The following is a 21,321-nucleotide window of genomic DNA, read 5'->3' on the forward strand; positions in this document are numbered from 1 at the left end:
ACCACCTACCTGGTTTTTATGCCAAACTAGTGTGGCTGCTGGGATTAAAGGTGTGTGTCACCACTGCCTGGTCTGTAAGGTTGACCAGGGTGACTGTTTTACTCTCTGATCTTCAAGCAAGCTTTATTTATTAAAATACAAATGAAATATCACTATCCCCCCTCCCCTCGGGGTTCAGGGAATTCCCTGGAAGAGCAGTCAGAGAGTTCGAGCCAGAGGGGATGGAGGACACCAAGGAAACAAGACCTTGTGGACAACAGGGCTATGCACATATGAACTCAGAGACTATGGCAGCCTGCACAGGGGCTGCATAGATATGCACCAAATGGGTTCCTAGAGTTGAAAGGAGAACTGGACACATCTCCATCCCTAACCCAGAAGCTAGCTCCGATTGAAAACCATTTGCAAATAAAAAGTTAGTTTTCTCCAAGAGGGTTTCAGTAGGGAAACACACTACTCTTAAGGGTAGGCCCTGTGTTCAGCAGTAGATGACCAACATGGAACAAAGTCAACGGTCAGGGACATTTTTTGGTTTTGTTTTGTTTGTCTTTTTTACCTTGTTGGTGTGTATGTATGTATGTATGTATATATATATATACATATATATATATATATATATATCATGTGCTTCCAATTTTGAGTTTTTATGGGATTCCTGAGTGTGTGAACATATGTGTCTTCTGCATCTCTATGTATTTCTTATGCTTTTTCTTTCGCTCTTTATCTTGTTTGGTTATATTCTAATTTGTTTTTTATTTATCTTATTTTATTATTATTTCTTAGATGCTTGTTTTTGTTTTATTTTTCAAGACAGGATTTCTCTGTATAGTCCTGGCTGTCCTGGAACTTGCTCTGTAAACCAGGTTGGTGCTGTGGGATAATGCTCTTGTACACTGTAAAGATTTGTCACTTGTATTGGTTTAATAAAACACTGGTTGGCCAATACCCAGGCATGAAGTATTGGTGGGACAACCAGACTAGGAGAATTCTGGGAAGAGGAAAGGCAGAGACAGAGTTGTCAACCAAAATTCAGAGGAAGCAAGATGAGAATGCCTTACTGAGAAAAGGTACCAAGCCATGTCCTAAACATAGATAAGAATTATGAGTTAAGTTATAAAAACTAGTTAATAATAAGTCTGAGCTGATAGGCCAAACAGTTTATAATTAATACAAGCCTCTGTGTGTTTCTTTGGGACTGAACAGCTGCAGGGCTGGGCAGGACAGAAACTTCTGTCTACAGACTGGCCTTGAACTCATGGAGATCTGCCTCCAGAATGCTGGGACTAAATTTGTACACCACCACCACTGGCTAGATGCTTGTTTTTTTTTAAGGAGACTAAGTGTGGTCTGGATGGGAGAGGAGGTAAGAAGGAGCTGGAAGGGGAGGGGAACATAATCAGAATACATTGTATGAAAAAAAAACTTTTCGATTAAAAAAAAATTCTTCCTTAAGTTGCCTTTGGTCATGGTATTTTATCACAGCAACAAAAGTAATATAGTTACTCAGATCTGGAAACACCCTCATACACACACAGAGATGCCTTTCAAAGGTCCAGGCGTCTTCCTATTTTCATTTTTATTTTATGTGTGTATGTACTCATTCCTCAGGAGGCGGTGATGGCTGTGGCAGTGATGACAAGGATGAAGACAGCCTTGGTGTTAGCGGCATCTCTGAGTACAGTCAACATCCAAGACCAACCATCACATGCAGGGTGGTACCAAAAGAGTGTATGAATGCGTGCTGCTCTATAGCTAAGAAGCTCGTCGTGCCGCAGATGAGTTTTCATAAATTTGGGATTATACCTTAAATGATGTAGATAGCCCCAGTCCTCCATAGAGCAAAGCATCCATCTCATGAAAGCCTCCAGGTAGGCAGTGAGCTGAGTGGGAAGTGGTTTTGTTGCTCAGAATATCCACTTATGATCAGGGTAGGTTACAGGGTTTAGGTCATCTGTGTGAAGTCTTAATCTGTGTGGCACATGCAGGCAATGCTAGTTGCCAGGCAGCTATAATACATGCAGTCAGTTCCCTGTTGGGTGGACAAGAGGGAAGAGGACTTAGTTCTTCTCATACTCGCGCCCATCTTTGATTCCTTCTAACCTGTTCCAACATAGTCAGGCCACGGAGGTTTTAAAGATACAATTTGGGAATAGAGAATCTTCATTTCTGAAAACAGGATAGAAACACTTTGGTCTTAAGCAGTAAGCACCTGCGCATTTTATATTGAAAATGTAGAAGGGGGCTGGAGAGATGGCTCAGTGGTTAAGAGCATTGCCTGCTCTTCCAAAGGTCCTGAGTTCAATTCCCAGCAACCACATGGTGGCTCACAACCATCTGGAATGAGGTCTGGTGCCCTCTTCTGGCCTGCAGACATACATACAGACAGAATATTGTATACATAATAAATAAATAAATATTTAAAAAAAAAGAAAATGTAGAAGCAGTCAATTTTGTGAATTAAACAGGCACTCTTCTAGAACCTGTGTATTGTGGATGCTGTAGAACATTCATTTACCTTATCTCAACCTCACAGTGCTCCTCTTCTGATTGAGAAGCAGAGGAGGGAGGCTACAAACTACCTCCCTTGCTCCACTACCAAGGGAAAGAACGACAGAGAGGAAAGGTGGGAGAAGTCAGGTGTGACTGTGATATACACACCTGTGCTCCCCACACCTAGGAAGTGGAGACAAGAGGATCTGGAGTTTAAGATCATCCTTGGCTACAAAGAGAAGCTGAAGTCAGTCTGGGATAGGAAATACACACAGAAAGTGTGACAGCCAACATGATGCCAAATCCTCAACTGCAGCATCAGGAGGGTTAATCTGTGTCCTCTGGACCACAGATTTTGGTCAGACGTCATTCTGTGTGTGCTTGTGAAGGTAGTTTTGGAGATTAACGTTTGAATGAGTAATTCAGTAAGTACACTGCCCGCCCCTACCCCGCCCCAGCTCTCATCCAATCAGTTAAAGGCCTGAGAGAACAAAAAGCTGACTCTCCCTAGAAAAGTGATAGCATTCCTGCCAAAACCTTGTGCAGGACATTGGCTTCCTTAGTCCTTGGATGCAAACTGAACGTTGTTCTTTTAGTCTGGAACCATGCCGCTTTTGAACTGAAACATCGTTGGTCTCCAGATTACAGAAAGCAGTGTCCATAATCACACAACCCAGTTCCTCAAAGATATGCCCCCCTCCAACACACACTCACATTGTGTTGATTTTCTGCATGATCGTACGTAATACACATTCAGAAAGTTTAGAAACCACACCATGTATTTTTACATTTAAAAGCTCACACAATAAAAATGTGGTTTATTATTATTTATTGTTTATTTTTAGATTTAAATATTGTTAAATGTTAACTTATTAATTAAAACTAAACATTAAAATTTACTATTTTTAAATATTATTTATTTATTATTGAAATGCAAACCACTTACATTAGGGTTTGTCAAACACGTGTCTGTAGTTTCTGAAAACCTTGATGTACCAAACCGTGGAAACCCATAAACACAGAGACCTAGATAAGTCTGTGAGGGGGTTAGATTCCTAGCTTTAAAAAAAAAAAAATGCATTTAGTGAGAGAGATATAACACATAAGCAAAATCATTGTGAAATCAAACTAGAAAAGTTTGCTATCTCCAAACTTCAGAATCTCCACATTACTCCTATAAGTATGGAAGACTGCTGATGCTAGAAACCAATGGAGAAATATGAGGAGATACAGTAATGGAAGTATTTCTCCTAAGTGACAGACCAGCGAGTCTCAATCTGTAGGGCATTACCCCCTTGGGGGATTGCATATCAGATATCCTGCATATCAGATATTTACAATTCATAACAGTAGCAAAATTATGGCTATTAAGTAGCAACACAGAAATTTTATGGTTGGGATCACAACATGAATAACTGTATTAAAGGGTCGCAGCATTAGGAAGGCTGAAAACCACTGTGATAGACTAACAAAAGTTTGCAAGAAAGCAGGTATTCTAAGACCTTTGTAGAAGCAACTCCATTGGAAATAAATGTAATAAATACTTTCACAGTGCTGACTTCAATTGATAAGTGTGAAGTTTTCACCATGATTAAAAACAAACAAATGAACAAATCAACCAACCAACCAACCAGATGCTGCTCTGCAGTGTCCAAGGCGAGTGCTGAGGGGAACATAAAGCTCACATACTCGCCTGCGCAGTTAAGCAGCATTGGTATGGGTGATTTGGAGTCAACACATAAGAGAGCAAAGACTGTTGCACACTCACACTGGTGCTCTGGACCCCAAAAGAAGCAATCCCTATTTTAAATAGTTAGTGTGAATTCACTGGCTTGCTCAAGTATGGACTTAGCAGGGGTAGGTTTTGTGCAGTTTATTATCCATATGTTGTAGGTGAATAATCTTCGAGAAAAGTAGAACATCAATTACCAGGTTCCTGAAACTTTCTATAAAAAGGTGTTTAGATATATTTATGAGTGTTTTGCTCATATGTATGTCTGTGCACCAAGTGTGCTCAGTGCCCTCAGTGGTCAGAAGAGGGTGTTGCATTTCCTGGAACTGGGTTATGGATAATTTCAGTACATTGTGTGGGTACTGAGTATTGAGTCTAGATCCTCTGCAAGAACAAGTGCCCTACTGAAATACTTCTTCTTGTTATTTTGTTTTTTGAGACAGGGTTTCTCTGTATAGCCCTGACTTTCCTAGAACTTGCTTTGTAGATCAGGCTACCCTTGAACTCAGAAATCCGCCTGCCTCTACCCCCACCCCCCAAGTGCTGGGATTAAGCCTGGCTACTGAAATACTCTTAAGACTTAGAGTCAAGCTAGAGAGTGTTCATATAGTTCCCCAGCACTACTGTAGGAGACAGGTAAAACATTCGATGTTAGTTCTTATGAAGCTGGTCATACAAGGACATAGCAAACTAGCAATGTCCCTGCCTACCTAGTGTTATCTGTGAAATCCCTCTCCCTGTAGTAAGCACTGTGGAACAGCACATGAAGAGAACACGTGCTGTCTATCCAATAGTGAGGCTCCCGTGAACTCTTGTCCCCCCCCCCACAGGATCTTGTGAATAACCTGCTGCACCCCATGTACTTATGGACCTCCCCCAGCTCTGATGGGGTTTTGTTTGTTTTTATCTCTTGGTATCATAACCCACCGCTTTAGTACAATTGAGCCTGTGGTTAGGACATAAGGAAAGGTGGCAGGAGCTCTTGGTTAGGCCCATGACAACCACTCAAAGTGAGAATCAAGAGGCTAATCCTTAGACATTGATCACTTTATTCTGGAACTGGTTTTCACACTACATGAGTAGGAAAGGGTTTTTTTCCTCCCAAGAGTAACAAAATTAACAGAAAAAAAAAATATTATTGGAATTCCATGGGTGGCACATTCACAATGACTTAATGCTAAAGAAGCTGCTTAAGGCACTCTCACAGAATTCCTAAATTAGGTAAAGAATTAAAGGATTCTAGCATAGTAACCTCACCTTCACCCCTCCCCTGCCAAGTCAGGGAACTTGGCAAAAAAAACAAAAGCAAAAATAAAAACAAGGCAGTACTACATTGACTCAATCTAAAACATCCTGTTGTTTGTTTTTTAAGATATACAAATGGCCTTGGTGAAATTTTCCAGATAATAATGGGTTTTCAGAGCTATGCAGGAAACCTACTGCCAGTATATTTAATAAGTCTCTATGAGTTAGCACCTGTATACAAGGCACAAAGCAGGACATATGATTTCCAAGTCTTACCACGTATGAAGAGCTCATTAGCCTAACAAAGGGTCAGAGTAACACCCCCAAAGCATAAGTGTCCCTCAGGAGACCTGAGATGCAGGTCAAGGGAAGGCAGTTTGCCAGTCAGGAAGCCCATTTGATTCCAATGGGTGAGAACTCTTACAGACAACTCTTTCATAACCTCCTATGAAATAAGTTTTTTGTTTTCCTCTAGTTACCTTCTAGCATGTAGAAGATAATGGGTCTCAGCCAGATCCCTAATATCTAAGAATGTACATTATTAGATAGAGCCCCAGGTTATGACTTCTGCAGTCATAAGGGCTCAAGGGTGACTTCAGTTCAATGACAGTTGAACACCAACTTCGGAATGTACAGCGGGGGTCACTGTGACAGGTTTCTTCCCTGTGTGTCTTCTCTGATGTTGAATAAGGTATGAAGGTCGGGTGAAGCCTTTTCCACATGTTTTGCACTCAAAGGGTTTTTCGCCAGTGTGTACTTTTTGGTGCTCAATAAGGCTTGTAATCCTAGTGAAACTTCTCGCACAATCATTGCACTGATAAGACACAGGAGTTTCAATATTTTCCCAATGGCTTTCCACCCTACTATGACTTTCCCAGTAAGGTTCTGGAACAAAAAAATCTTTATCCCCAGTATGGGTCCTCTGGTGTCTCAGGAGATGTGAGCTACGCCTAAAGGCTTTGGGACACATATTGCACTGATACGGCTTCTCCCCGGTGTGAATTCTGTGATGCTCAAGGAGGCTGCAGCTCTGGGTGAAGGTCTTCCCACAGTCATCACACTCGTAGGGCTTTTCCCCGGTGTGGGTTCGCTGGTGCTTGATGAGGTCTGAGCTGTGACTGAAGGCCTTGCCACATTCTTCACACTCGTATGGCTTCTCACCAGTGTGAACCCGCTGATGAATGATAAGAGCTGAGCTTCCAATGAAGGCTTTGCCACACTCCTCACATTCATAGGGTTTCAATCCAGTGTGGATTCTTTTGTGTTTACTTAAGCCTGAACTCTGAGCAAAACTCTTTCCACATTCACGGCAGTAGAACCGCCTATTTCCAGTGGCAGTTTTCTGTGTTGTCTGTGACTTGCCTTCCTGCTCACTGGCTTCTGCACCTGCAGGAATCTGGACAGTGTCTTCACCCAAGAAGCACAGTGTCTGCTCAGGCTTTTGTTCTGTGTACTCCTCAGCGGGAGGCAAGTCCCTAATCTTAGTCTGCATGTCCTGATCTGAAACACAAATGCCAACAACTGCTAATTACGTTTTGCATTGGAGCACTATGATGACTAGCATGGACAGAAAGAATTACAAAGGTCTATATATATACACCAAGGTCAAGCATTGAAATGCAGAAATTAGGATGGGACAAAAGGAGGATACAGAGAAGCTAGGGAGACCTAGAGACAGGAATGGGGCTGTTAATAGACGGGTACAGCTGAGAGGAGGGAGCAGAGGACACCAGTGAGAACCAACGCCTCCTGTGGATACAGAGTAGAGGTGGTGCAGGAACCTTTAAGTTATGATAGTAGAAAGGCGGCACAGACATACACCCAAGGTTAGTACTGCACTTTCTCTGCTGGGGAGGAGTGGAGCTGACCAAGCCTTTGGAGGCCAGAAAATCATTAGTGAGTCATAGATTGTGGATACTGAACTACAAGGTGTAAAGCTATACTGCTGGACTTTGGCTTTGCTTAAGTGTGATGGTTTTTATGCCCCAGTTCTTCCCTTTTGGGGTAAAGAATCTTTAACTTGTTCTTAATCTTACAGGAACCAACAGTTAAAGAGACTGGATACTTTTAAAAAGACTATGAGATTTTAAAAAGTTATACTGTTTTATATTGGGATAAAATCTTGGGGACAAGAAAGGAAAGGTTGCTTTAATAGTGGTGTATTTTTATGTCAGCTTGAGAAGGGTCAACTAATTTGTGCCGGTTACTTTCTGTCAACCTGACACAAACTAGAGTCACCCCTGAAAAGGGTATCTCAGTTGAGTAACCACCTCCATCAGACAAATCTGTAGACAAGTCTGCGGGGCATTTTCTTGTTTGATCACTGACGTGGGGAGGGGTCCACCACACTGTGGGGGTGCCATCCCTGGACAGGTAGTTCTGATCATACAAGAAAGTAAGAGAGTAAGCCAGTTTGCAGATTTTGTCAATGGTCTCTGCTTTAGCCCCTGCCCTCAGATTCCTGCTTGAGTTCCTGCTCTAATTTCCCTCAACGGTGTCATGGAAATAAACCCTGGAGCCCTGCAAGGAGTCATAGTATGTGAGTCAAGTGGTATTCATTATTGCAGGAGAAAACAAACTAGTACAGATGTGAGAAAGACTGAGTACAGGAAGTAACAGAAAGTAGGGCAGTGTTCACATTTGTTCAGGATAAAGACAAAGGCACTTATGCTGACCTGTGCCGTGGCAGTGGCGGGCACACCAGAAAAGAGCATCAGCTCTCTGAGACAAAATCGGAGCCACTATCATGCCACCAATGAGTTGTGTGACTTCTGACAAGTCTGGCAACCCTATGTCCTTGCCTCTAGGTGTGTGTGCATGTCTATGTGTATATACACACACCTACAGCTGATATCTAATGCTGCTTCATTCTCACACTGTGACTCCATGACCCATCTCTTGTGGAGAGGCTCCTCAGCTTTTTCACTAGTCATGGATGGGAATAGGAAGGGAAAGGGAAGATTTTTTTTTTCCAGTTTATTCAAGCCATGGTCTCATACATGGTAGGCAAGTGATCTACCTCTGAAGATGCACAGGCCCAGCACTCAGTCTTTACCCAGAATCTCCTCTGAGCCAGCACAGCACTAGGGACGGGATCTACTTTATCCCACTCATCTTGACTAGAGTACCCAGGGAGTGTGCTACTGTCTTCGTCAACTTGACACAAATCTGGGTATATTGGGGGAAAAAAATCTTAATTGAGATAATCCCTCTATAAGACTGGCCCGTAGGTGAGTCTGTGGGGACATTTTCTTGATGAACTGTAAATGTGGCAGTGCCATCTCTGAGCACAAGGTCCTGGAGTATATAATGAAACAGGCTAAATAAGCTGGGGAAAGCAAGCCAGTAAGCAGAACCCTGCCATGGCTCCTGTTTCTACCTCAAGGTTTCTGCTTGAGTTTTGTGATGACTCTGATGTTGAACTTTAATGTGGAACTGTACGCTGAAATAAACCCTTTCTTCCCCCAAGTTGCTTTTACTCATAGTGTTTTGTGACAGCAATAGAAACCCTAACTGCGACAGAGGATAAAGAATCAAGATTATAAGCATTAAGGAGCTAGGCTTAATTAATAATAGGCTTTCAAAGTGTGTTTATAATTTCAAACATAATGAACTCAATAGCTCCTAACAGCCCGACAGGGAAAGAAGGTTCTATTACAGAAAAGACAGCAAGAAGCCCGAGAAGAAATTAGCATCTTCCAGTCTTACCTAGGGAAACCAGGCTACCAGGGTCTTCCTGCATGTCATCTTTGTAGAGGTTCATCTGAGATGAATCCTGTTCTGTCCATCTGGGAGAAAGGGCTGGAGCTACATCTTCCATTTTTAGCAACCCCTAAAAAAAAATAAAAGTCCACCAAAGAAATGGAACAGGGAATATCTGGGTTGCAAGTTCACAGGCTCGACCATTCCACCCCCAAATGGCAAAGTCTCAAGCACGCTATGGGAAGTTGAACAGTAAGAAGACCTTGGGATGAAAATGGAAATGCAGACTCCAACTAAGGACTGGGTGGAGAATGGGGGCCAGGAGAAGGATGGAGCGGAAAGGGGGCAGACTAGTAAAGGATGTTGAAGAGGGGAACAACTCTAGCTCACCTGCAACTCGGAAGTGAGCCTGGGAGCTGCCACTCCATCTTCTTCACAGTGGCCCCCCTGGGTGACTACAACAGAAAGCTCTGGGTGAGACTCCCACTAGTACACAGTCCCTTCAAACTGTGGAACCCAGGTTTAAAAGCTTAACCAATAAATTTTTGCAAATACATGTTTATAAAAAATTTTCTTTTCCAAAATACCTGATTGCTACCAGAGCCAAAGATATTCGGTGAAGATACACAAAAGCTCTTGGAGAGCCAGAGTTTGTGTCATTGGGACAGCACTTGATGTGTGCTTCACACTTAGCATGTGTGAAGTCCTGGATTTCATCACATGTACCACCACAAGAAGGAAAATGACATAAAGCCCAGTAACACTAACCTCTGACTTCTGAGGGCAGGGATCCCAAAGACTCCTGCTTAAGCAGAGGCTCCATGGGCTCCATCTGGCTCCTCTCTGAGCCCGGAGCTGATGTCAGCAGTACTGCCTTGGAGCAAAGGATTTCCTGCCCATCGTCATCATCTGGAACCTAGAAGTCATTCATTTATTTTATTTTCCATATATTTATTAGACATTCCCAAAGTAATTTCAGTTTGACACTGTCTCCAAACTCTACAAATATGTACTCATTTAATACAGACAACGACTTCATGAGGGCACAGTTTACTCAAAATCACTCTTCTAAATGACAAAGCTAAGAGGGGCGACCAGGCAAATGTTTCCACAGTTCATTCAATGCTTCCTACATATGTAGATTTATGAACTCGCTTAGGAAAACGGTGATATAAACCCAATCCACGCTAATTTCTTACCAGAAACCTGAGGATGCTGTTTCTAGTTTAGTCTATAGAATGGGTGAAACCAGAAAGCCGACAGTATATGAAGCCACCCAGTAGGGCGTGGCGCCTGCTAACTGAGGCAGGTTTGCTTCCGGTCATTGTTACAGTTTCCAAGTTCAGCTCTCTCCCAAGCTCAGCATCCCCACACCTTTCACCAACTGAAGCTCAGCAGCTGTGGTGACTTTTCACTGTTAGAAAACTCAGGCAGTAACTCCAAGACCTTTGACTTTGGTCACTGTTTAGAAAGCCATGTGTCTCCTGAATAAAAACACTAGGGAACGCAGAGAGGAAAGTGTCTCCTATAATAGTCCAGAAGATGGAAGCTAAAACCAGGTTATTTTCTACCAGAGGATCAAACAAGGGGTCCATAAATTTGGACAGGAAAAAAACTTTTTTTTTTTTTTTCGAGACAGGGTTTCACTGTGGCTTTGGAGCCTGTCCTGGAACTAGCTCTGTAGACCAGGCTGGTCTCGAACTCACAGAGATCCACCTGCCTCTGTCTCCCGAGTGCTGGGATTAAAGGCGTGCGCCACCATCGCCCGGCTCAAGAAAAAAACTTTTAGATTCTAAGAAAACTGTGGAATTTCCCTCCACTGTCAATGAGAACAACAAAGCAAGGTGGCTAAGGACGACAGCACTGAAGATGCTGTCACATGTGACAAGCCAAGAAAACACGTATCAAGTCATTTGTGCCCACTGCCACTGTGCTCAAGCCTGTCCTCGGGTCTTACTCAGCACACCGGTTACGAGTTCACATCTAACCTCTCACCACTCTGCTCGACACAGTCTACCCGAGCTGCACTAGCTCTGAGTTCTCCCCAATCCTTGTACTTTCCTTTGTGCTTTTAACTATTCTGAGGGGTCCAGGCCACCTCGCTGTTGCCTCAGGTTCCCAGTTCAGACTGAGACTTCGCAGGCTCTAAGCAATGCCTCCCTTGGATCTTGCTCGAGGTTTCTGGAAGGCACAGGGCATAGGTCTCAGACCCTAAACCCGTTCCTTCTACCTGTGGAGGCGTCTCGTCCAGCTGCCTCTCCAAGTACTCCAACAGCGCCACCACCTCCTCCCCGCTGTCGGGGTGCTGCTCGCGCACCCAGGCCTGCAGCTCCCCTGGCAGGATGGTCAGGAACTGCTCCAGCACCAGCAGCTCCAGAATCTGCTCTTTGCTGTGCATATCTGGCCGCAGCCACTGTCTGCAGAGCTCTCGGAGCCGGCTCAGCGCCTGCCGGGGTCCAGCAGCCTCTGGGTAGCGGAAAGCGCGGAAGCGCTGGCGGGAGCGGTCTGGCCCAGGGCTGCCCAGCCAACTGGCCTCCTCTGCCAAGGGGGAGGCCTCTTCCTGTTCCACCTTTATGACCAGTAACTCCATCTGGTCCTCTGCAGAGTGTGAGTCCAGGGCTGTGCTTTCCCTTGATTCTCTAGCCATCCCGAGCCAAGGAGTTCTCCCGTTTCACTGCAGCTGTGAGCTGTATTTCTGCAAGAGACTACTGAGAGGTGGAGAGGACTATGAGCCACTTGGAGTTGCAAATGCTCCCCTCCTCCTATGCCCAGGACCCCGGGGGACCTGCCAAGGAGCAGCTGGGGAGATCCCCATGTTCAAATGCCTCTGTAGGTTTCCTTTCTGGGGGACTTAGAATCAACTAGGCATGTCTGTGAGGGTGTTCCGGAGAGATTAGACTTGAGTCTGAAGATCCACGTGACTGTGGGCGGCATCATTCCACGTGCTCCGGCCTCACACGAAAAGGAGCTAACACGTGGAACAGCAGCGTTCATCTCTCAGCTTCCTCACTACAGACAGATGTGAGCAGCTGCCTCCTTGTTGGACTGTACCCTCAAACTGTCAACCAAAGGAAACCCTTCCTCTGCTTGCTTCTGTTGGGCAGTTTGTCACAGCACTAAGGAAGTACCTAACTTAACTAGACCTGACAAGAGGGGCTACTGCTGTGATAAACTTGACCACGTGTTTCTTATCCCCTAAATGGTCATAACTAAAGTTTAATAGGCCATTCTGGTGAGAGTGTGGAATTCAAGAATGCCAGAAACGTGAGCAGTAGAAGCCTAGCTGACGGAGTTTCAGAGTTTCAGGAACAGGAATGGAATCTCTTTATGTTTACATCCTGACAAAGAATCTGGCTGCATTCAGTCCATACCATAAGACTGAATTTAAAAAATAGCAGACTAATTTATTTGGCAGAAGAAATTCCAATTAGGATAGCATGCAGGCTATGGCATGACTAGTGCTCACTTATTCAGATCAGTAAGTAGAGAAACCAAAAATATATGAAAACCGTGGTCTGTTGAGGAAAGGTGAGTGTCCAGTGCAATGCAACAATGAGGGTGCAGGCAGCTGAAGCTTCTGCAGCTGTCACACGAGCACTGGGAAAGATAAATCTCTGTTCTACATCTGGGAAATAGGAAAAGCTCTCTGAGGGCAAGACCCCACACATCCATTCAGAATCCTAACTTGTGAAATTCATTTAAAAGGGGGAACCGAAACTGCGAAGATCACCATAAGAGTTTACTGATTCAAAATGGGAGCCTATGGAAACATGTACCCCTGGGTCAGTCTCAAAGGCATACGGAGACCACTATAACAATAGTATAAAGGAATCAAGCTACATTTCAAACAAGCAATACTTGAAAGAATCATTCAAGTAGTACTGGCTTTGCAAGCATGAAAGATATAGAAGTAAAGGAATCAAGGAGGCTTGTACAATTCCAGAAAGACCCTCCAACTAGGCTGTGTGCTGGGGTCGGATTCCCCATAAGAAGGTCGTTGCATGAAGCTGGGAATATAAAGCCTACATTGCAATGGAAATTCCAAAATATAGGAGATGCTATGATCATGGGACATCTGCTGAGAAAAGCCAAGGCACAGAGGACAGTTGGAACGAGAGAGAGGTCATGTGCTGTAGACAACAGAGCTGGAGAGGTGGAGCTGCCCAGAGTTGTTAAGCCCAGATGACTGCATCATGAGCCCAAGGCACGCAGGATTTGGTGTTTTCCTCCAGGTCTTGCTTTAGTCCAATCTTGCCCTGCTATGTTCCTGTTCCTCATGTTTGGAATAGGAATGTTTACTTTGAGCCCGTGTACATAAGAAGTACATTACTTATATTATTTTATAGGAACTCACAGTTAAAGAGATTGCCTGAGTTTCAGAAAAAACTCTGCACTTATATTCTGAATAATGCTGGAACTGTTAAATACTATATAGATATTTGGAAACAGACTAAAACACATTTTACCTTATCAGAATGTGACCGTGGGGGCCAGGGTTAATATGTTATATTTAAGTGATGCATTTAATTATGACAAGTTAATCTTGTTAACGTGACAGGGTTTAGGATCACGCAGGAAGCTCTGAGGGCATTTTTAGAGAACATTAACTGAGGTAAGAAGACTTACTGTGTATATAGGTAAGCTAAGGTCATGGGCTAAGATCCTAGACTGAATAAAAAGTAGAAAGTAGAGCACTGGGATCCATCTCTGTCTCTGCTTCCTGATGACAGAATGTGACCCGCCACCCCAACCTTCGACTATGATTCCCCGCTATGGTAGACAGTATCTTCAAATAAACCCTTCTTTAAGTTATACTGCTAGGTATTTTGCTAGAATAATTAGGAAACCTGAACCCTACAATAAGCTCTCCAAAGGATGTTCCGTAAATGGGTCCGAACACCTCATACCCCTGGAGAGAGAAATTGAGATTAGGGCAGCCAAGTAATTCTAGCAGCGGGAATGTACAGAACAGAGTATCCCTAGATTGGATGGCCAACTCTTGCCCAACTGGTGAGCTTTAGTGAGCAATAGGTTTAGTGAGAGACCTGTCTCAGAAACATAGATAAAGGTGGAGAACAATAGAGGAAGACATTCAATACTGATCTCTGGCTTCCATGTGCACAAGTGTGTGCATGTACCAGTATGTACAAGCACACAAACATTTAAACAAACATACCACACACACTGTAGACTTCAAAACTAGAAAACATGCTGATTCATCTCCGTGTTCTAAGCTTACAGGAAACTTAGAAACCAGAGGAGGTTAAGGAGGTAAGGACACAGGCTGCCTCCGTAGCATACCGGCAGGCATGTTTGTTTCTCAGGGTTGAACAACAGATAGCAGATGGACAGGCAATGTGTCGGAGATCTGTGACACATGCAGATTGAGTAAAGGGAGGTACCCCTCCTTTTCCTTCACTGTGTAACCTCAAATCTGTGTTAAATGGGCATTCAGTGGCTGTCCAATAGGCTTCACAAGGGAAACGAAGTTGGCATAATCCATGTCAAAGAAGACTGGATGAGTACCCCACCTGAGTTCGAATATGGACACTAGAATAAGACATTTATGGAGGCCCTTCCTCTACCCACTATCAGACTTGGAAATGGCACATATTAACCAGTCAGTGCCTCAAGGGTTTCACAGCTTCAGAAACTGTGAGACGTGGGATTCCTAAAAGGGATAGAACATCTGATTCCTCTGACTAGAAGATATGGGAGGGATTAGGCTAGAACTGCCTGCCAAGTTCAGTGAGTACTGTCAGAGCGCTCCTCTTCATCCACTGGAGCAAGACCAGAGCGAGGAAGACTGTGGAGCAGCTAAGGCAAGGATATTTCCAAGTATGTGCCCATTTCAATTTCTACCTCTCACTCCAGTTTTCTACAGTTCCAGGGACAGCATAGACGACAGATGGAAGCTAAGGAACCTTGACTTAACTGTGCTTTTTTCTTTTGATTTTGTAAGACAGGGTCTCACTCCAGTTCAGGATGGCCCTGGGTTTACCATGCAACTCATGGTGTCCTTGAACTCAGGGCAATCTTCCTGACTCAACTTCCCAAGAGCTGAGATTACTGGTGTGAACCATTACATCTGGATGAACATCACATCAACTGTTAGAAAAAACAAACAAAACCAAACCAAAAAAAAAAAAAAAAAATTTAAAAAAACCTTCCTTCTAATTAGCCGTCACAAGAGATCTGGTATACTCTAACTTTTTCTCAAGTAAACCTAATTTAATCATACTTTAGGTCCAAGAACTCAAGTACAGGTAAAAACATAAGAGCAAATTAAAATTATTAAAGCTTTGCTACACAACAGACTCACTGGAAAGCCATTAAAGCCTATGATAGTGAGGCAGATAAGGTCAACTGAACCAGCTTCTGGGGGTGAGCTACAGGCCTCAGTATTTGAGAACTTACTGTGTGATCCAAAGTACAGCCAAGGGTGAGAACTAAGAAGCTAAAGAGAAGAGATTTTTTTTTTTTAAGTATCAGTAGAATAAAGCAATTGATATGAGAATATTAAAAACCCATTTTCCCATAAATAAATAGTATGCTAAAGAGGAAGCAAAGGGACGGCAGACTAGCTTAGATTAGAAGAGACAGCAATTCAGTACAAACTATGTAGTTTAAATAACATCCCCAAACTGTAAAAAGATATTTGTGGGTCGATCAGGAAAACATGAACACAGTGTTAAGGAATTGCTGTCAATTCTGTTTATTTTGACAGTGTGGCTAAATTAAAGTTCCTATCTTAGGACTGACATGCTTGCAGATGGCTATGATGTCTTGGCCTCCAGTCTGTTGTAAAATGAATGAAAGATGGGAGGAAGAGGAGAAAAAGGAAAAGGAGGCAGGGAAGGACAGATGGCGAGAGGAGGAAAGAGAAGGACACGGGAAAGCCAGGAAAAACGCGAATGAAATTAAGTAAAACTGCTGGATGATGGGCTGACTGCGGTCAAGCTCAAGATTTTCGCCGACTGACATTTACACCTTTTTCAATACAATACTAAACATGAAACAAAATCCTATCCTTTCTTGCCTAAATACAGTCCAAAACATTTTGTTGGGGTCAAGGGAGGTAAGGGTAAACCCAAGATCGAAAGGGTGTTGGGAGGGAGAGACTGTAGGGAGAAAAAGGAACACTGATATATTCCTAGGAATCATTTTCAGCCACTCACGTTTCACCGCCTGTCCTGTCTGAAGTCTCAGCCCAACTGGGCAGAGTTCAAAAGTACAGGACCAGGACTGTTTACAAAGTGGGAGAGTTTGCCAAATAAGTAAACCAAAGACAAGGTTTTTCGTTTTTTTTTTTTTTGTTGTTGTTGTTAAGTTACAAGTAGAGAAAAGAATGTCACAGGGATCCCTGTAGGTTCCAAGAATGCTAAAAACCCCACATTCTCCAAGAAAAGGAGGCAGATAAAAGGATTATAAAAGATGGCAAGAGGCATCGATTCAGTGACAATGGTAAACGATATATGGTCAACATTAGCCTTAAAAACCTGCAACAAGAACGAAGGGTTAGTATGACTCAGTTTCAAATCTATCTGTCTCTAATCTGTCACCAAGCTACCTAACTAGCAGTCAAATCGATCATCCATCCATGGGATCCTTATGCAGATGAGGATTCTTGCTGAGGGCCAGAAAGCTGGCAGGTGGCAAAACAGGAATGTCAGCTTACACCAGGGTCCTTAGTCTCTTCACTGTTAGATACCTCTTGCTGCTCCTTCTGTTTCTCAAGCTCCTCCTCCCCCTAAAAAAATGGCATCCCCAAGACTGTAAAACTCTGTGAGTCTGAGCATCACAACACACTACACAAACCACTTCTCATCTTTCCTTTGGGATAGGCTCTTCTCCAGAATGTTTTATTTTCCTTCCTAAAATACCCATTACAGAAATTACCCATTACAAAGAGAATTGGTAAATAGCACTAAAATTCAAAAGGCAACAGCCAGTACCAAGGCTAGTCACCGAGGCGAAGGTGCTGTCCTAGTTAGAAAGGGCGACAGCAATAATAAAAGCAATCTTTACACTGCAGATTACCCCGTGCCTGGTACTATTTTAAGCACCTTGCACAAACGAAGCCTTTTACTCCTCACAGCAATCCAGTAAGTTAGGCGATATCATTATCCCCTAAAATAGCAAAGCATAGAAAAGTTAAGGGACTGGGAGAAAGTCACAAAATAGCACAGGCCAAAATCCACCAGGCAACCCGACTCCAAAGTTCTGGCTCTTTTCCAGTACCCCAGAATAAAGACCTTGGAACTGACCTTGTCTCCAGGAAAAGCAAAACTGTGCCGTCTCCCATTTTCAAAGCTTAAGTACAAGACCCAAGAATCCCATCTCCAAACGCCCTGAGACTGACCAGACACCCGGAACCGGCCCGAGGCGAGGCGCCCGAGGCCCTGTCGGGCACTCGGCCCAAATGGCCATCGAGGTTTTTTTCCGGCGCCGCCAGGCCGCAGGGGAAGGCGTTCTGTCCCACCCTCACCGACCCACAAGCAGCCCGGCCCGCTGGAGGACTGTAGCAAGACGTGACCCAAACCCACCCGCGATCGCAGCACCGCGCAGCACCCCGCAGTCACAAAAGTGTCCGAAAGTCCGACCCCGAGGGGGCGGGGCACAGGGCACTTCCGGCCTCTCTAGGCAACAGCGACACTCTATGGTTCGCCTACCTCCCCCCCCCCCCTTTCTCCCTCCTCTTCGTGGTTGCTTCGTGAAAAAAATTTTTTTAAAAAAAGTATATATTTTTAACTGAAGTAGAATTACATCACTTTCTCTCCTCCCTTTCCTCCCTCCAAGTCTTTCCAAGAAACCCTTCCATACCCTTCCACTCTTAAGTTGATTGCCTCTTTTTATTACTGTTAAATTCGTATATGTACATATGTATGTGCATGCACAAATTATATTTATTTATTTATTTATTTTTATATTTACACACACACACACTCAACCTGCTAAGCCGGGTTTGTTGTTGTGTATATATGATTTCAAGGCTGACCACTTTGCATTGACAACCAGTAAGAGGGCTCATCCCTGGGACAGACTAATTCTCCATTCCTCAGCAGTCAATAGTTGCCTGTGGTTCTCTGGTTAGGGGTGGCACCCGGTGAAATTTTGCCACCCCCCAAGTTAACATGTTCCAGTCTTGTGTATGCAGCCATTTCTAGGTGGAACTGTTTCGCGGCTGGCTTCTTGGTATTCTTGCTCTTAATAATCTTTTTCCTCCTGTTCCTCCAAGTTCTCTGAGCCTTAGATGCAGACGTAAATGTATCTGTTGATCTCTACATTGTATCCAGTTGCGGGTTTCTGTGATGGTCTTCTTTATTGGTTGTAAAGAGAGGCTTCTTTGATGAGGGGTGGTAGCTGCATTTATCTAGGAAAGATGGCTCTAGCACCAACAGACTTTCAAAACGTGATTTTTCCAAGGACTACTAAGGGAAGATAACAAAATAATGAGTCTTTGTATAGGCTGACATCTCTGTGAGTAGAAAAAAAGGTAAAAAGAAAATTCTATTTTCTTGTGTCATTGCAAAGAAGTCCTAAGGAAATGTATCAGAAAATTATGCAAATGTTTAGAAACTGGATGAAAAAGAGAACTAAAGATGAGGGGAATGTGGTTTTTTTTTTATTTACAACTAGTTGTATTTTCTGATTAAAATATAAATACAACACATTTTTAATGAAAATTCTGAATGACTTTTACAGAAAATCCAAGATAATCTTCAAATTACAAATAAAAATCTAGGTTTAAGATGTTAAATTGAAAAAAATTGATGTTGATAATTACATTTTTCATCACCAACCCAAATAAGAAAACATCACCTTAAAAAGGCAACCATTACAGTAGCAAGAAAGTATAAAAGAGACCTAAATGGAAACATAAGGCTTTATTGATGGAGGATCAATAGTTGAGAGCCAGATAAATGGGTTTATGTCTATTATCCCAGCACATGGGAAGCTGAGGAAAGAGACTCACTTTAAATTACAGCTTCATGTTCAAGGCTAGTTTGGTCTACACTGTGAGTCCTGGATTACAGTGTGAGATCCATTGTCATAAAACAAAACAACCCCACTCATGACCACACGAGCAACCGTAATTAAACTCAGTGGGTCACACACACACAAAGACATCAAAGTAGAGGAGACATGGAAGAAGGATTTCAGTGGGAGACGATTTCAGTGAGGAAAGGGGAGGGTGATGAGAGATGAAGATAATCAAAACTCAATGTAAGTGTATGAAATTGTCAAATAATAATAGAATTTTAAATCATAAAAGTACATACCTATTGAAAGATATCCCTACCAAATAACAAATATAAATAAATAATAATAAAGATAATATACCATATCATGTATTTGATAATTCAACTGTATTAGGGTGTTATTTTTCCCTAAATTAATACAAAAATTTAATGCAGAGTGCTTGTTTCAGCACCATAGCCTATAATTATATATATACACAGATTATTATGACACTGCACGGGATGACATGAAAATTCACAAAGAATTCCATACTCTTAAAAAATGACTCCAGAATAAATAGAAACCCCAACAGTGTGTATCCAGTGGAACCTAATTGGTCTACTTTAAACTGTTACAGAATAATGATAGTCATGAATACGTAAGTAAATTTTTAAGCAAATGAAAGTAACGTAAAACTGGCTTTGCCTGAAATAAAGACTGGCTTAAAATGCGAAGGAGTTTCAATAGTGTAATAGAGACACCACTAAAGATCTGTGAAACTGAACTGAGCATGGGGAAACAAACACGTATGTATAGATGTTCAACACATGACAAAAGCGGCATTCTAAGTCACTGGAGAAAGCAGTAGCTACTTGACAAATAGGTGACATTTAGGTGGCTAAGTGAAGGAACAAAATATGATTGGGTTTCTACTTAACATGTCACAGACTGATCAATTCCACTGTAAAGTAAAAAAAGAACTTTTAATTTTTACAAAATATATAGGATTGCTTATCCATCAACTCTAGGCAGGATTTCTCTTAAACTGAATGTGGTGTCTTGAATGAGGTGACCTTCATAAGCTCCTGCCTTTGAATACTTGGTGGCTGTTGGTGGAGGATTAGGTTTGGCCTTCCAGGAGAGAGTATGTCACTGGCGCTGGGCTTTGAGGGTAAAAAGACTCCTGCCCTTTGAGTTGTCTCTCTCTGCTTCCTGTGAGTATTCACCTGGGGCTCCGGCACCTGCTGCCATGCTCCCCATGATGGTGATGGACTGTTATCTTTCTAGAACTGTAAGCCCCAAATATACTTTCTCTTCTATAGGTTGCCTTGGTAATAGTGTCTAGCATAGCAATTGAAAAGCAACTAAGACACTGAACAAAATACAAATTGAAGGAAAAAATCTTATCTTATTAGAAATTAGAACTATGTATATAGAAATAAAAATGGCAGAAGCTAGTAGAAATGACAGTTGAAAGACTTGGAGAAGTTATTTGTGACACACAGTATCAGGAAAAGAGCATTACACTGAATAGGAAATGAATATATCCAAATAAATAAAAAAAATCATAGCCAAATGGGAAAAATGGATAAGAATACATTCAGGCTATTCACAGAGGGAGGGGGAAATGTGATGGGGCTGGAAAAATTAATTATTAATAAAATATTGTCCTATTATTCCAGGTCCTTCTGACTATGATGTGATGCATGGGAGAGGAACTGCCTTAGCCACTTTTCTATTGCTGTACAGAAACACTTTGCCATAGCAACACTTACAAAAAAAAAAAAGAATTTAATTAGGGCTTGCCTACAGTTTCAGAGGTTTAGTCCATTATCATCATTTGTGGGAAGCATGGTGGCATGCAGGCAGACATATTTCGGGAAAAGGAGCTGAGACTTCTACATCCAGATCAGCAGGCAGCAGGAAGATAGAGACACTAGGACTGGCTTGGGCCTTTGAAACCTTAAAGCCCACCTCCAGTGACGCACTTCCTCCAACAAAGTCATACCTACTCCATCAAGGCCACACCTCCTAACCCCTGTCAAGCAGTGCCCTTCCCTGATGAAAGCATTCAAATCTATGAGCCTTTGGGGCCTTTCTTACTCAAATCACAACCGGAACGCTGGGAAACAGAAATCAAAGTTTTGTTCATCTTTTGCAAATATGAATTTCTTATTCTCCTTTCCAAA

General features: G+C 42.8%; 1 protein-coding gene across 3 annotated transcripts; it reads right to left on the bottom strand.

Moving 5' to 3' along the window:
• Positions 1–3,549: 3,549 nt before the first annotated feature.
• On the bottom strand, positions 3,550–17,830 carry LOC121443950 (zinc finger protein with KRAB and SCAN domains 3). Of its 3 annotated transcripts, none has more exons than XM_041645710.1 (6): positions 17,716–17,830; positions 11,400–11,877; positions 9,938–10,085; positions 9,560–9,624; positions 9,176–9,299; positions 3,550–6,967 (listed from the first exon to the last, which is right to left on the bottom strand). In XM_041645710.1, the coding sequence occupies exons 2-6, from the start codon at positions 11,814–11,816 to the stop codon at positions 6,063–6,065; spliced, it is 1,659 nt and encodes a 552-aa protein (XP_041501644.1). In that variant the 5' UTR covers positions 11,817–11,877; positions 17,716–17,830; the 3' UTR covers positions 3,550–6,062. The 3 variants fall into 3 exon arrangements, with proteins under 3 accessions (XP_041501644.1, XP_041501645.1, XP_041501643.1); XM_041645711.1 differs by having other exon boundaries at positions 11,400–11,874; positions 17,716–17,745; XM_041645709.1 differs by lacking the exon at positions 17,716–17,830 and adding an exon at positions 17,437–17,707.
• Between the last annotated feature and the right edge of the window lie 3,491 nt (positions 17,831–21,321).

This window comes from Microtus oregoni, unplaced genomic scaffold (genome assembly GCF_018167655.1).
Source record: "Microtus oregoni isolate MIOR12 unplaced genomic scaffold, Mior012 000115F_ref0000277, whole genome shotgun sequence".
Lineage (NCBI taxonomy): Eukaryota > Metazoa > Chordata > Mammalia > Rodentia > Cricetidae > Microtus > Microtus oregoni.

Bases quoted from the DNA above. Each gene is read 5' to 3' on its own strand.
- LOC121443950 (XM_041645710.1), bottom strand. From the start codon at position 11,816: ATGGCTAGAGAATCAAGGGAAAGCACAGCCCTGGACTCACACTCTGCA. The intron at 9,300-9,559 runs GTGAGCTAGAGT...ATTTTTTTTTAG, and splicing joins GGCTCACTTCCGAGTTGCAG to GGGTTGCTAAAAATGGAAGA. The intron at 6,968-9,175 runs GTAAGACTGGAA...TTTGTGTTTCAG, and splicing joins TGGTAGCCTGGTTTCCCTAG to ATCAGGACATGCAGACTAAG.